This window comes from Sus scrofa, chromosome 13 (genome assembly GCF_000003025.6).
Source record: "Sus scrofa isolate TJ Tabasco breed Duroc chromosome 13, Sscrofa11.1, whole genome shotgun sequence".
In the NCBI taxonomy this organism is placed as follows: Eukaryota; Metazoa; Chordata; class Mammalia; order Artiodactyla; family Suidae; genus Sus; species Sus scrofa.
Window position 1 is genome coordinate 33,976,331 of NC_010455.5, and position 15,661 is coordinate 33,991,991.

The 15,661-nt window shown below is 42.9% G+C and overlaps 2 protein-coding genes across 5 annotated transcripts in view; one reads left to right on the top strand and one right to left on the bottom strand.

The window, feature by feature from the left end:
- LOC100738931 (IQ domain-containing protein F5-like) overlaps positions 1-15,661 on the top strand; it is a 75,036-nt gene that overhangs the window by 34,662 nt on the left and 24,713 nt on the right. For 2 of the 4 annotated variants that reach the window (XR_002337549.1, XR_002337550.1), the window contains exons 2-3: positions 7,769-8,046; positions 8,301-8,381. The gene's annotated coding sequence lies outside the window, so the exon portion shown is untranslated. The remainder of the gene's footprint in view (positions 1-7,768; positions 8,047-8,300; positions 8,382-15,661) is intronic. The other 2 variants (XR_002337552.1, XR_002337551.1) reach the window with 2 other exon arrangements.
- On the bottom strand, positions 12,881-13,367 carry LOC100738888 (IQ domain-containing protein F6). The gene is made up of 2 exons (XM_021068867.1): positions 13,358-13,367; positions 12,881-13,254 (listed from the first exon to the last, which is right to left on the bottom strand). Exon 2 carries the CDS (start codon positions 13,202-13,204, stop codon positions 12,881-12,883), a length of 324 nt encoding a protein of 107 aa, XP_020924526.1. The 5' UTR covers positions 13,205-13,254; positions 13,358-13,367.

A 15,661-nucleotide genomic window follows, 5' to 3' on the forward strand; every position in this document is an offset into this window, starting at 1 on the left:
TCTAAAAATCTGAATTTCTTGACACTAGCAAATGGCTAACTTTTCAAGCATACTTTCCTGAGGATAGTATTTTCAGGCCTCCTATTAACTCTCTTTTGCATAACTTGGAATAAAAAATAGCAACATAGGGGATATGTCAGACTTACAGTGTTCATAGAGCATATATCTCAAGACCTGGGTTATTAGTCCCTTTGGTATTAGCAGGACCCAAGACTTCTACTTGCTTAACTAATCACCTTATGGATAGTGTTTCCATTGCCTTCCAGAGGGAGGGAGACTGTGCCAAGAGCATATGCAACTCAGCTAGTTCAGGTAGAGGGACAGTCCTGTAAGGACTTCTTTGCTGACCAAGTTCTCCTGGACTTTTATGTGCTCAACTATGGATCTACCATGATATTACATCATGGTTTTGATGAAATAGTCTTAGGAGATTTTTACTATTTCCATCAGTTTCGAGGAGTGTCTCAAAAGCTAGTATGCATGACAGGGAATCATTTCAGTATCAAGGAGAAAGTGGATATGTTCTGGAGATCAAAGTAGTGGAATCGTAGAAAGATCAGCATTCCAGAGACTTGAACTGGATGGGGCACTTCTCTAGAACTTGGAACTTTGTGGACCTGACCTCTTGGGCTCCTGCAGGTTTTTCTTCCTCTGTTACCTTCTCCTCCTATCAACTCAGTAGTATCCTCATCTTCTCTTTATGGACCTTCTCTATTTCTTAGCTTTGATTTTCCCGGAATGTTCATGGAATCTAAGACATGTGAAGCTGCAGCAAATGTTGTTCAATGATTTGCCCCTATATTTACAGTGAAATTCTAACTCATGGGTATCACACAGGTCCAGATCTTCCTTATTAAGCAGAGGGTTTTTTTTTTTTGTGCTATACCATCTCATAATGGGTCAGATTTTATGGGCTCTGATCAACATGAGAAATATATAGCACAGAGTATAGATACTGTGGGATATTTCTATCCATAGGGTCTGTGAACTAAGATATGTCTATTAAAAAGGGTTATGGCCAAATTTGGTTTGAAAATTATGTTAGGCTATTAGGTTTCCAGCAATCTAGTGACCTAGGAATCCTGATCAATCTCCATGCCGAAAACAAGTTAAAATGTTGAATAAAAATTTTAAAACTTTATTTATTTTTCGTGTGTTGTCACATTGCTTCTCAGCAAAGTTTTATTTACTGAGCACTTATTATGGGTTGATTAGTTTCACTGCAGCTGCTGTCCCCAGATAAAAACTTTATTTTAAAAGCATTAATATTATAGAAAGATGGAAAAGAACACTGAGACTCAAAACCAAATCAAGATGGAAATTCAGAGAGGTAACGGGTTGTACAGTTGCCTTTTTGTCTTGAGGTCATTTGCCAAACCAGGTGATTTTTGAGCTCTGGTTGCCATAACAGCACAGGGGTCAAGAGACAAGAAGACATACCCAAGGTGTAAAGTCCTCTCCCTTATATCTGGGACCCCCAAATACTGTCCCCCCTGCAACCCTTGAACATGGCAGAAAACATAGATTTTTTTGGTACTGTATAGAGGAGGAAAAATAGTTCCTGGGGATTTATAACCAAAGGCATCTCTCTTACAGGTTTTCAGCCAAAATTCACACTACATAGATTATCCAAAAACACGCAAGCTAGATTTTAGTTTGCAGTCCTTCTGGACTAATTGTGTGCCCAAGCATCTGAGAAAAGCCACAAAGTCCTCTCTGGAGGATTATTCATTATATTAATCCCAGGAATCAAGTAATTCTCACAAATAAAATGAGCAGATCACATTTTTTAAACCCTACTAAACATGCAAGGAAAGAAGGTACCATGAGAGTGAGAACTAGCAGGAATAGATCTACAAGGGCTTAAGATGCTGATACTGCCAAGCCCAGAAATAAAAGTAACTATATGCAATTTTTTTTTTGTTGTTGTTGTTGTTATTTTAGGGCCATGCCTGCAACATATAGAAGTTCCCAGGCTAAGGGTCAAATCAGAGCTACAGCTGTTGGCCTATACCACAGCCACAGCAATATGAGATCTGAGCCGTGTCTGTGACCTATACCACAATTCATGGCAATGCTGGATCCTTAACCCACTGAGTGAGGTCAGGGATTGAACCCACATCCTCATGGATACTAGCTGGGTTTGTAGCCCTCTGAGCCACAACAGGAACTTCCTATATGCAATATTTTGAAATAAGTGAAAGACCAAAAAAAAATTCATCGGAAAACAAGAAATTATACATAATAATCAGGCAAATTTAGAAACAAACCAAATAAAACTTATAGAAATGAAAAAATACAGTAACTGGAATAAAAATGAATAACAGGATTTATGGTTTCCAGTTCATCATGTAAGGATTTTAAAAGTCTTCACTCCATCCAGCAACAAGCAAAAACTGAACAAACTGAAAAATCAGCAACTCTTCTTACTCTGTCAGAGAAGTGAGGTCACAGGGCAAACCATTGCCCCTCAAATTGGAGGTACAGATAGGTGGATACAGAGAATCACAAATTACCAGAGCAGAAACCTCCATGGGAATTAGTGTGAGGGTAGGAAAACCTGAAGTATAATTGAGGGATTGCTGGCAGTTCAGTGTGGACAAGCATGAGAGATAAAAATACCAGAAAGTCCTAGCCATAGAGGGGCCCTCACATTTTGTGAGTTTAATCTCCATAAGCCCACCAGGTCCTCACAGTGACTATCGGAGGAATATACCCTTGTGCTCTGACAGGGGGAGGGGAAATAAATCATTTTGAGGTATGCAAGAACATTCTCTTCCCCTTAACAAGGCCTGCCCTCAGGAGAAACTGTTTTACCAGACCCTAAGCTGCTGGCATTACATCACAAGGGGAAAGAGAAATATTTAATTCTGGTTGGCTCTGCCTACTACATGCTTTATATTACTATACATGCCTTTTTTTTTTTTTTTACCACTACATACTAATGCTTTGAAGAAAAATTCACAACCCCAGTCCCCCCACCCAATCTGTTCTAAGCAAGGAGGGAAAAAACTGAGAAGCACTCCTGAAGTTTACTTTCTAGTGGCAGAGCATCACCAAAAGACTGGGATATAGTCACAGAACTATAGAATGCTTTACCTCCCTCCACACCTTTCTACTACATTACTAAAGTTCTGTTTGCTACAACTCCTTTTACCTAATACATCACATCCATCTTTCAACAAAAAATTACAATGCACATGAAAAGGCAAAAAACAGCTTGAAGAGACTAAATGAGTATCAGAACCAGAGTCAGATATGGCAGGAATGTTGGAATTATCAGGCCAAGAATTTTAAAAAATATATTATTAATATGATATTAGCTTTAATGGAAAAAGTAGATGACATCCAAAAACAGATGGATAATGAAAACAGATGAAAATTCTAAAAAAGAATGAAAAAAGAAATGCTAGAGATTTTTAAAGTTTTAACAGAAATGAAGAATGCCTGTGATGGATTCATTAGTAGACTGGACATGGCTGAGGAAAGTTTCAGAGCTTAGGAAATGACAAAAGACTTCTCAAACTAAAAAGCAAAGAGGAAGAGTCTGAAAAAAAATTCAAAAATGGTGGACAACTACAAAAGATGTAAGATATGCCTAATGGGAATGCCAGAAGGAGAAGGAACTGAAGCATATTTGAAGCAATAATGTCTAATAATTGCCCCAAACTAATGTCACATAGCACGTTAATTAATGTCATCATTATAGATACCATGGTCATTAAAAACACAGTAAAAGAATACATTGAACAACTCTAAGCTGGCAAATTTGAACTTGGATGAAACAAACGAACTCCTTTAAAGACCCAATCTGCCAAAATACAAAGAGGAAGAAATGGACAATCTGAGTAGGTCCATATCTATTAACCAAACTGAATCAATGATTAATACCAAACACTTACAGAAATTATTATCAGTTCTCTACAGTTTCTTCTAGAAGATGGAAATGGATTAAATACTTCGTAACTCATTCTACGAGGCCAGCATTATCCTAATGCCAAAGTCATATAAAGACATTACAAGAAAGGAAAACTATAGATCAACATTTCTCCCAAATGTAGATATAAAAATCCTCAACAAAACATTAGTAAATCAAATCTTACAAAGTATAAAAGTAATTATACATCACAATTAAGCGCGATGTATTTCAGCTATGCAAGCCTGGTTCAAATTTTAAAATCCATTTGTATAGTTCAACAGGATAAGGAAAAAAACACATGATCATATCAAGATGTGGAAAATAGTTTGACGAAACCCAGTATTCATGATTAAAAACCCTCAGCAAGGTAAGAATGGAGGGGAACTTCTTCAGCTAGACAAAGAACAGCTACAAAAGAACCCACATCTAACAACATACTTAATCAAACTCAAAGCTTTTCTGCTAAGATCAGGACCAAGATTACTGCTTTTCAACATATTTAGCTGATACAATGAGACAAGAAAAGGTATACAAACTGGGAAGGAAAAAATAAAACTGTTTTGTTCTCGGATGACATCATCTATGTAGAAAATCTGAAAGAATGAATGCAAAAGCTCTTAGAACTAAACGATTATAGGAAGGTTGAAGATACAAAGTTAAAATGCAAAAGTAATTGCTTCCCTACTTAAAAGCTATTTTTTTTGTGTGTCTTTTTAGGGCCGCACCTGCAGCATATGGAGCTTCCATGAGCCTACGCCACAGCCACAGCCACGCCAGATCCTTAACCCATTGAGCGAGGCCAGGGATCAAACCTGTGTCCTCATGGATGCCAGTAGGGTTCATTAACCACTGAGCCATGACAGGAACTCCCATAAAAGCAATTTTAAAAGGGGCATTTGACATTAAAAGAACATTACCATTTACACAGCATCCACCCAAATGAAAAGCAATGTAAATCTTACCAAAGATCTATATGAGGAAAACTATAAAACTCTGATGAAGATATAAAATCAGAACTGAATAAATGGAGAGATATTCCTTGTGTATGAATAGAAAGACACAATATTGTCAAGAGATTACCTCTTCCCAATTTGGTCTGGAGATTCAACCCAATTCCAAGAAAAATCCCAGGAAGTTGTTTTGTTAATATCTACAAATTTATTATAAATTTGCATAGAGAGTCAAAACACTCAGAATAGCCAACACAATATTATCTTTGTCTATTCATCTGTCAGTGAACACTTTGGTTGCCTCCATGTCTAGGCTAGTGTGAACAATGCCGCAATGAATATGGGGGTGCAGATATCTCTTTGAGATGATGATTTTATTTCTTTCCCAAATATATCCACAAGTGGGATTTCTGGATCACATGGTAGTTCTATTTTTAATATTTTGCAGAAACTGCATATTGTTTTCCATTGTGGCTATACCAGTTTACCTTCCCACCAACAGTGTGCAAGGGCTCCCTCTTTTCCACATCCTCACCTTATAATTTCTTGTCTTTTTGATAGTAGGCATTCTGATAGGTTTGAGGTGATACCTCATTGTGGTTTTGATTTGCATTTCCCTGATGACTGGCACTGCTGAGCACTTTTTCTTGTCCTTGTTGACCATTTGTATGTTTTTTTTTTTAAAATGTCTATCAAGTCCTTAGTCCATTTTTATTTATTTATTTATTTTTATTTTCCCACTGTACAGCAAGGGGGTCAGGTTATCCTTACATGTATACATTGCTATTACAGTTTTTCCCTCACCCTTTCTTCTGTTGCAACATGAGTATCTAGACATAGTTCCCAATGCTATTCAGCAGGATTTCCTTGTAAATCTATTCTAGGTTGTGTCTGATAAGCCCAAGCTCCCGATCCCTCCCATTAGTCCATTTTTAAATCGAGTTATTTGGTTTTTATGCTGTTGAGTTGTTTGAGATCCTTATTTTTTTTATTCTTTGGATTCTTGGTAAGGGTTCTTTTCTGTACCTTTTACTGGTAATTTTTTTTAATGAGAAGAAGTGCTTAATTTTAATCATGAATTTTTTCTTCATTGAATTAATCAGTTACAACAATGGATCTTTTAGTGTTGAATCATCATTGCTTTCTTGGGGAAACCCCTATTTTGTCATTATGTATATATATTTAAATATTGATGCTTATAATTTGCTAATATTCTATGTAGGGTTTTAATATCTGTATTTATTTAGGCACTGGTCTTAATTTACCTCTCTTATAATACACGTGTCTAGTTTGGGTTTGCTTGTTTTTTTGGCCATGCCCATGGCATGTGGAAGTTCCCAGGAAAGGGAATGAACCACGCCACCACAGTGACAATGCTGGGTCCTTAACCACTGTGCTACTAAGAAACTCCTGTCTAGATTTTTTTTAAGAGGTGTTTTTTTTTTTTTTTTTACTTTATTAAAGTGCAATTGGCAAAGTTGTACATGTTGATAATTTGACATGTAAATACATTATGAAAGATCCTTCCCATCTAGTTAATGAACATATTTATATATCTATGTCTGCATATGATGAGAACATTTAAGTCATACTCCCAGCAAATTTCAGTTTATATAATACAGTTATCAGCTATAGTCACCATGTTATACATTAGATTCTCAGAATACTTGTCTGGTTTTGTTACCAACGCTAATCCAGCACTATAAAGAAGCTAGGTAACTTTCTGTTCTTTCTGTACCTTGAAATAGTTTATATTACTTGGAATGATCTGCTCTTTTATATTTTGCAGAACTTCCTGGTGGCAAAGACTGCCCATTGCCCTCAGTACTCATTTTACCCTTTAAATGTAGGAATGTGTGTGTGTGTTTTCTTTAAGCACTCCATTCTGTCATTCTACCAGGACTTTCTTACAGCCACAAGTCACCTGAAGAGGCAGTTAGGAGAATGGTTAAGAGCCTGGGCCCTGGAGTCAGATGCCTACATCTGAGTTCTGGTCCTTCATCCTTTTGCCCCTCTGAGCATTTATTCTTCAGCTTCCTCCTTCCAGCTTCATCTGTTACCACTCTCCTCCTACTCTCCCTTTTCCAGAACTGTGGTCCTCCCTTATCCTCTGATGGCCCTTATTTCATCCTGTTCACAATTGCAAGCTTTTTTGGTAAAGTTCATTGCTTTCTTTTCATTTTTCTTAGATCTTAGGAGAGAGGAGAGTAAATGTGTTTTTAAACAGCTAGAAGTTCTCTTCTGCTTTATCTTTTTCTCTTGTTTTAGTTTCAGGCTCCAGCTTTCTTTTATTGTAGATGTGTCCATTATAAACAACATACTGTTGGGTATTTTAAAAAAACCTAATGTGAGATTCTATTAATGGATCAATTTTACCCATTTCTGTTTAATACATACTTATTGCCATCTTTGGGTTTTCTACCATGATTTGTGTGTGTGTGTGTCTTTTGTCCTTTTAAGGCCACACCAGCAGCATATGGAGGTTCCCAGGCTAGGGGTCTAATCGGAGCTATAGCTGCCAGCCTGTGCCATAGCCACAGCAACGCCAGATCCAAGCCGCATCTGCGACCTACACCAACAGCTCACAGCAACCCCAGATCCTTAACCCACTGAGCAAGGCCAAGGATCAAACCCACAACCCCATGGTTCATAGTCGGATTCATTTCCACTGTGCCACGACGGGAATTCCTCTACCGTGATTTCTTATTAATTTTTTCTATCTCATGTTGCTTTTGAATTGATTGAGATTTCTTCTTCATGTTTTTCCTCTAATGTTTTAGGAGTCCTGGCTGAGGCTGCTGGTTGCACCGACACCCCCTCTCTTCTGTCTTATAAACAGAACGCTAAGGTGTGGCACATTGATTTGTTCACCAATATTCTCATTCCCCTCTCCTTTCAGGCGTGTTGCAAGATTGTGTTTTCCTTCTTGAAGGTAAACCAGCTGCATGGTTGTTGAGACAATAAAATAGGAGCAGAAGTGAAGTATAACACTTTCTAAGTGGAAGACTGCAACACTGTTGCTCTCCTCTCCAGCCCTTCTTTCCCCTCCTCTGAGGAGTGCAATCCCAGGAGCTCACATCCACGTGGAAGTGGTGTAAGAGTGGACCAAGGTGGAAGGCTGAGCAAAGCCATGGAAGGACACAGCAAGGAGTGTTGCCTGGAGCCCAGCAGATTTGTGTGAGTGAGAAATACATTTCAGTTAAGCCATTGAGATATGAAAGTTTGTATCACAATAGAATCTAGTTTCTGGACACACTTGGTGACAATAGGTGTCCTTGTAGCAGGGAGGGTCTGGTGACAATTCTAGCCAATGAGATATAAATGGAGGGGGCTGGGTGAATGAGCCTTCTAGAAAAGGCCTTTAAAAGAAATAAAGTCAGCTGGCATAAGGGTTTCTCTTTTTGTTCTCCCTCTTCTCTCCTGAAATGTAGAATAATGGCCAGAACTCTAGGAGTTAGCCTAGAGTAAGAGGACCAGTCCCATCCCAGGGATGCAGTATGGAAACAGAGAAGGTGAGACCTCTTGAAATCAAACCTTACCTTGGCCTTCCCAGTGCTGGGCTTCTCATTCCCTTTCTATGGCTTTTGTTTACGCCACTGGTTTTCAGGTTTCTGTTCCTAAGAGCCCAGTACAATTCCTAATGGTTATGGAAGCTATATAAATAATTTCTATTCTTCTCTTATTTATACTAAAATTATTTTTTTCTGTTCTTATTGTGGACATGTTCAAGCATATCCAAAATTAGCATTGTTGTCATACAGCTTCAGCAATTATCAACTCATAGCCAGTCATCTTTCATTGATACCTGCCACTTTCCCATCCTGGCTTGGTCTTGCCTGCTGTCTTGGAAACCATGTTGTCTTCAGCCCACCCCCAGTAGATGACCCTACTGTGTCCCCCACCCACATACTTAATTCTACCTTCTGTGATGCCCATGGCCCCTGCCTTGGCCTTGGCAGGGGAGGTCCCCACACTCTGTGGCTTCTTATCTCTGTCCTGGGCCTCTTTGGGACCACTAGTCCTTTTGCACATCTTGCCTCCCCCATCTTGGGGTCTAGGAACTCTTGGCTACTTTCCTAGCCCCATAGGGAATATATGGGGTTCAGTGGGGGCAGCCCTCAGACCCACTGCTTTGGTACCTTCCCTGGCTTTTACTAGTTTTTACCTCTGAATCATGTGGCCTCCCTGGGTTATGTTCTCAGATTCCCCTATGCCTACTGACATGACATGAAGGGAGGGGCTGAGGGCAGGATCTGGCAGCAACCTGCAGCAGTACCTAAGCCCCCTCATGTTCTTCTGTCTAAGGGCCACGAATGGGCTTTTATCTCTTCCTGTGTGGCTGGAACTTTCTCTACCTGTCCTGTGCCCCACCCCTTCTCACTGTCAGAATCTGTGGTCACTCTCTTTAGGATCATACTCTAAGTTCTTTGTGCATTTGATATGAAAGCCCAGGAGTTCCCGTCATGGTGCAGTGGTTAACGAATCCGACTAGGAACCATGAGGTTGCGGGTTCGGTCCCTGCCCTTGCTCAGTGGGTTAACGATCCGGCGTTGCCATGAGCTGTTATGTAGGTTGCAGACGCGGCTCGGATCCCGCATTGCTGTGGCTCTGGCGTAGGCTGGTGGCAATGGCTCCGATTCAACCCCTAGCCTGGGAACCTCCATATGCCGCAGGGGCGGCCCAAGAAATAGCAAAAAGACAAAAAAAAAAAAAAAAAAAAAAAAAGCCCAGCTTGGAAGTACTCAGAAAATAATTTTTCATCTCATTCTAATTCTTTTACATAATAGGTGCTTGCTTCCAGACTACTTACTTGTGGTGGATTTGAATAAACTTGATTTTTAGAAAAAAAGCTGAACAAAGACCTCTTTACACCCAGCAACATCCACATCCACCTGGCAAGATGGGAGTGGGGGCGGGGGGCGGAGGGCGGCAGGGTTAGAACCAATGCACTCCGGTAATGTGTATGGATGTGTGTGAATGATCAATGGGATGTTGGTCAGCCCACTAAAGCTTCCAGGCAAGCATAGGAGTGGCTGAGGGGCATCTTATTTTGAGTCTGACATGTGGGACAGAGAAAGGCAGAAAATAAGGCAGGATGGAGACCCAGGAGCGGTGGGATCAGAGAGGTTGGTGATGCATCAGGTGAGGGGCTTCAGAGCAAGGGGTGGGCATCCTGGAGGCTAGACGTCACCTGAGAATCATTTTCCAGAGCTGGAGGGGACCTATAGGAGATGGGCCTTAACTTATCGAGCTACCTTCTTAGGGGCTTAGGAGGCTGGGCCAGTGTGAAGTTCAGTATATTTCTTTGGGTTTTTGTTGTTTGCTTGCTTTGGTGGATATTTCTTGGTTGATCAGGCTGGGCCACTTAGCTTTTGGGGCCACCTTGTCACCTGGGAGAAGAGCCAGAGCAGGGATCCAAGTCCTCCAGAGTGCTCTTAGGCCCACGCCTGCCCCAAAGCTGCAAGCATACTCCTCCCATCCTCACATCTAGTGTTTCATTGAGTTCTCAGGGAGGGTTCCTTAAGCAGCTCAATTCTCAGTGATGGTGGGAAAGAGAAGGGAGGGTCTGTGAGGTTCTGAGAGGTCTGTCTCTCAGTAGTCCCACCTGTGGCCTCTTCCCTGCTGAGGAGGGAAGGATGGCTCCACCAGTCTAGGCAACACTAACCACAGACCTTACTACTAAAAGGAGCTTCTCTCTTGACTTCTGTCCTATGCCTCATTTACTTCCTTTTCCTGGGGTTCTCTGCTGCCCAACTCCTACAGGGATAGACCATCCATAGCTTCTCAAGACCCCTGACCTTTGAAGGGACTCTTGCAGGAGGTGGTGAAGACTTTGGATGAAACTTGGCCTTCTTGGGCTAGCCCCAGAGTTTCCATTACTCACACCTGTGTGGTGCCATCTTCTTGGGATCCTATCTACCTGAGACAGGGGTCCCAGCCTACTTTCCTTTAATGGCCTCTCTCCATCTCAGGCCCCAGCTCAGAGGAGGGGCTGTGTCTTCCTGCTTTCAAAAGTTTTTGACCCACAGTAGCTCTGCCTCTAGAACTCTGTTTTACTTCACATTCTTAGCTCATCAGAGAGCAGAAAGCCTTGACGACATTGAACACACTGAGTATTCAGCTTGGAATTCTTCATAACCATCTCTAGCCGGGACCACACAGGCTGAGTGAGGGGGTGTATAACCTAGGCTGGAAAGGGCTTAACTCACTGGTTTCCAAATTCTGGCTGCACACTGAATTTCAATGCCCAGGCCTCTCCCCAACCCAATTAAAGGGAGTATGGCAGGGGTGGCGGGGAGGTCAGGTATCAGCATTTTGTGTATGTTTTAGGGGATTCCAATGCTCAGTGTAGGTTGTGAATCAGAGAGTTAAGCTCTTGGCAGCACAGGTCTTAAACACCTCTCACTGCAGGGCTGGGTGACTACCATGCTAGTCATGTAGAATTCACATTGTGTTCATCTTGCCAACCTAATGAGTTTCCTACCGCTTATTGCTGCCAGGGAGGAGATAGCTGTGCCCAAAGCTCCTAAAAGGGGTATCTTGGAAGAGTGAGGTCCCCAGCTGCATCCTTATCACCTTCAGCTACTGGAGGTGATAGCTTTCCAACTAAACCCTGAATCCTCACATCTGTCACAGCTGTTCCGGAAACACCTTGCCCAGAATCCCAAACACACACACACCACACACACACACACGCAAGGGGGCCTGGGGTGAGGGTGCGAGGCCCATGAAGACCTCTGACTTTTTTTTTTTAATCTGCATCAAATAGACATTGATAATTTTTTTCTGTATTATTATTTTTTAATAGTTATTTCCCCAATACATTTTTTTCTACTGTACAGCATGGTGACCCAGTTACACATACATATACACTGACTTCTTTATACCTTCCCGGCTGGGCCTCCCATCCCTTGTGCAAGACTACCCATCACAAAATCCTGGGGAGGATCATGGACCTCAGACTTCTGGGTTGCAGATTCAAAGACAGTAGGGGACCTTGGGCGTGGATGACAAAGCAGAGACTGTGAGAGATCATGTATAGAGATGGCCAAGCCATAAATGCTAAGACTCAGCAAAGCAGAGACCCATCAGCACTCACTTGAGGCAGGCCCAGCAGAGGGTGTGGAAGCTTGTGGAAGGGTTGAGGGAGAGAGGGGATCTTGAGGGAAGGCTGGCACAGCTGCTTCTGAGGATGTGGTTAGATTTAGAGGCTGCATCCCCAAGCCAATGACCTGCCATAGCAGAGGAACAGCCCTCCCCCCTGCCCACTCCTAGTCCTTCTCCGCTTGTTTACCCACACCAATCCCTAGGCTCTCTCTCCCCTCCCCAATCCCACGCTTGTTTCTTCCAGGAAGTGGCCAGCAGAGGGGAAGGAAGCCTTGTCTCTCAGCCCCCAGGGAGGAAGGCAGAAGGCACAGCTGCAGCATCTCAGCTCCTGCCCTGGCCTTCCCCAGGGACTGGCTCTGTCTGGCTGTCCCCCATTGAGGCACAGCTCCTGTCCTGCTGTTGCTCAGCTGAGGCACCCTGTTCCTCCTGGCTCTGTGCCAAGCTCTGCATTCACCCTGAGGGCCCTGCCAATCACAGGCCTGTGGAAGCCTGGCCTTCCCAGCTGGCTCTGACTGTAGCCAGACTCTCTGGTGCCCTACCCTGAACAGAGATGCCTGGACAGGGGCTATAGAAAAATAAAGCCCAATGCCTATCTCTGCTTGTGCAGAGAGCTAGGGTCAGGCTGGTTGAGGTGTCAGAGCCTGACCTGGGCCCTGGAGTTTCTTTGGGGTACAGGATTGGTCAGGTATGCATTAGGAGCAAAGGCCTAGTGTGGGTTGTTCTGGGACAGGTTTTAGACTACGCCAGGAAGTCTTTTTTTTTTTTTTTTTTTTTTTTTTGATGGAAGGCAGGAAGATAACAGGCTGATCTCTTTTCTCTGGGTCTAGTTTCCAAAGGGCAAGACCAAGGTCAGTAAATGTCTTTATTGGAAGAGAGATCCAGTCTCCTTGGCTCTGCCAGCACCCTATGTCATGAGGATTTCGATGTCCAGCTCCAGCCGGCTGGCTCTGACCTCATAGCGGCCCCGGATCAGGCCTCGGGTTTGGCTGGCATGCCAGCGCCAGTGAGACTGGATGATGCAGGCTGCTTGGCGTGCCTGGAGAAACCGTCTGCGGGCCTGCCACATTCGAACCTGTGCCTGCACCTTCACCACTGCCCACTCCTGGCAGGTGTAGAGTCTTAGTGCCAGGCGCCGTCTTTGCTCCAGCATCTTGGCCTGCATCGACCTCCACCAGCACTGGATGACCCAGGCCCTGAGTGCTGCATGCAGTAACGTCCGGCGTACCATGTTGCCACGCCACCATGACTGAATCGTTATGGCTGCCTTCTCTAACTGATCGGGGAAGGAAGAACATGGAGATGCTCAGTGGGGTACCCTCCCATTCCTAACCCCACCTCTGGTGCTGGGAGGAAAAGGGGCCTGGCCCAGGTAGCCCTGGCCTCTCATTTCTGGGCCCCGTCCATCTTATTTCCAAACCCCTACTCACCTTTAGACACTCCTCATTGTCCGCTGGGCAGATCTCTCCTGTGTGGGCCTCACTCACATTTTGTGTGTCCATGACCCTGGTCTTTAGAGTCCACTCATCTATCAGTTAGGCCACCCTGGTCTTTAGCCCCGCCCTCAACTGTTAGGCACCCCCATCATTAGACTCCGCCCACCTGCACCCAAGTCTCCCTTCATCAGGTGCTGTCCGTCTACATTTTTCAGCCACATCTCTTTTTCCTCTTATTTTGCTTGTATCTCCTTATGGTTTGACCAGTGACTACCTTATTTATTGATTCTCATTGTTTTGGGGGCCCTGCCATTATCTCTTGCTTTCAGTTTATTTCTCTGACTGATATCATTAAGTCTTGCTTCTACACCTTCCAGTCACTTATTTCTGTTCCTGCTGGTGGCAGTGAAGAGCAAGATTCACTCAGCTTTCCTTCGAGTAAGAAATTTAGCTTAGGAATGCTCATCACCAGTGTGGATTCCTGCAGGTTTAAGTGTCAGAGCCTTTGAGAGAGACCTGAGCAGTATGTTCATGGGCTAGCATGTTTTTTGTAAAATTTATTAAAGCAAGATATTTGGGCTGAAATTGGAGAGGACCTCTGTCTCCCCCTCTTTGACCACCCCCACCCTGGTCACTCTTTCGTTGTTGGGTGCTGTGGAAAGGCTGCAGTTTCTTTTGGACTGTGACTAAGGAGAAGTTGTGTTGGGATATACTTAGTATCAGTTAATGGGTTGGATTGACGTGATTAAATTCTCCACAGACATTCTGCTAGAAATGGTTTCCAGGTGTTCTCCTACCACTTACCACATCAATTCACCTGTGTCGAAGTATAAAGATGTGGGGACAGAAGTGCTGCTCTGCTGATATCAGCATGCCCTACAGTGCCTGGCACCAGAAGTATATGGGTAGGGTAGGGAAAGTTAGGTTTGAAAGGTATGGAGACAAAAGCTGTCTAGAAAATTCATACTGTTATCAGGCATGTAAAACCATAAGTGGAAGATTCTGTTCTTATTGATGCCTGATTAAAACTGAAGGTCTGTCTTGTCAGAAATATATCTGATAATGCAGTGGGACAGTTATAAACATTCCAAACTTTTTTCATTTGTTGGTATAAATTTTGTGAAATAGAATTTATCAGAATTCCTATGATCATAGGGAACCAACCAGAACTGCTACGAACAGTGTGTATGTTGGCATGAAAAATCATCTTTTATGCATCTCGAGTTTCAATAATAAACAGGTTTCTATAGAAAATAATATTGTAAAATTGAAGTAATCAAAGGTTATACAGCAAAAAAAAATGTAGGAAATATAGAGATAGGTCAGCTAACTAATTTATACATTGTTATGTTTGTGGTATTTGCCAACTTTTAAAAATGTGTAATTTGTTGCAATTTCTTGTCTGAAATATTCCCAAGCCCAATTTTAAGTCTGTAATTTTGTATTCTTTTTCTTAAAGTAGGCCTTCTAAATTATATAAGCTTCAGATCTCCCAAAACCTGAATCTGTCCTCCTGTACTGTAAGAATGCAACTGTGTGGCCTGGGCTCCTGGGAACTCACAGAGAGTTTCTAGGATTCAGAGTTAGGACTGGAACTGCAGAGGCAGATGATGCAGAGATTCTGTGAGTCCTTTGGGATTTGGAAGGCCGTTCTGGCTCTGGCTTTAGCAGGCATGTTATTGCTTATTTTTCTGCATGAGGGCTTGTTGGGTGCCCACTGTTTGTGGGGCCAGGCACTGTGGCTCTCTTTTACGTGTGTTCCAGACCTCATACCATCACTTGTACTAATTGCCATGGCACTGTCCTTTGGCGTGTCTTCTAGGGTCTGACCCTATGGTCAAGCAAGCAGCCTCTTTGCATCACGTTAAAAGGTCCCCAAGAATAGACGCTATTACTTCTTTTAATGTCTGTCAGTCTGGGTGAGCAGAAAGCTGGTATTAGCTATCTGAAAAGGCCTCTATCACTGCATTAAATTATTGGTCCTGGCGACAGGCATCTACCTCCAACCCAATCTCCTCAATTCTGCAGAAGGGATCACTTAGAAGGGGGCTGTGGTTGTGGCCAGCACTCTGAGGCTCGATCCATCCAGGCTGGATTGCCATGGTCAAAACACTAGATCCCACTGTAACCTGTGGATCCTTCCCCTACCCTACTTTGGACTGGCTGTTTGTGGCTAGACTATCCTGGCTTTGTATCCTTCTTAAGAGTCCCTGGAAAAACCTACCAGCCTCTTTTATGTTCACACTTTTGCA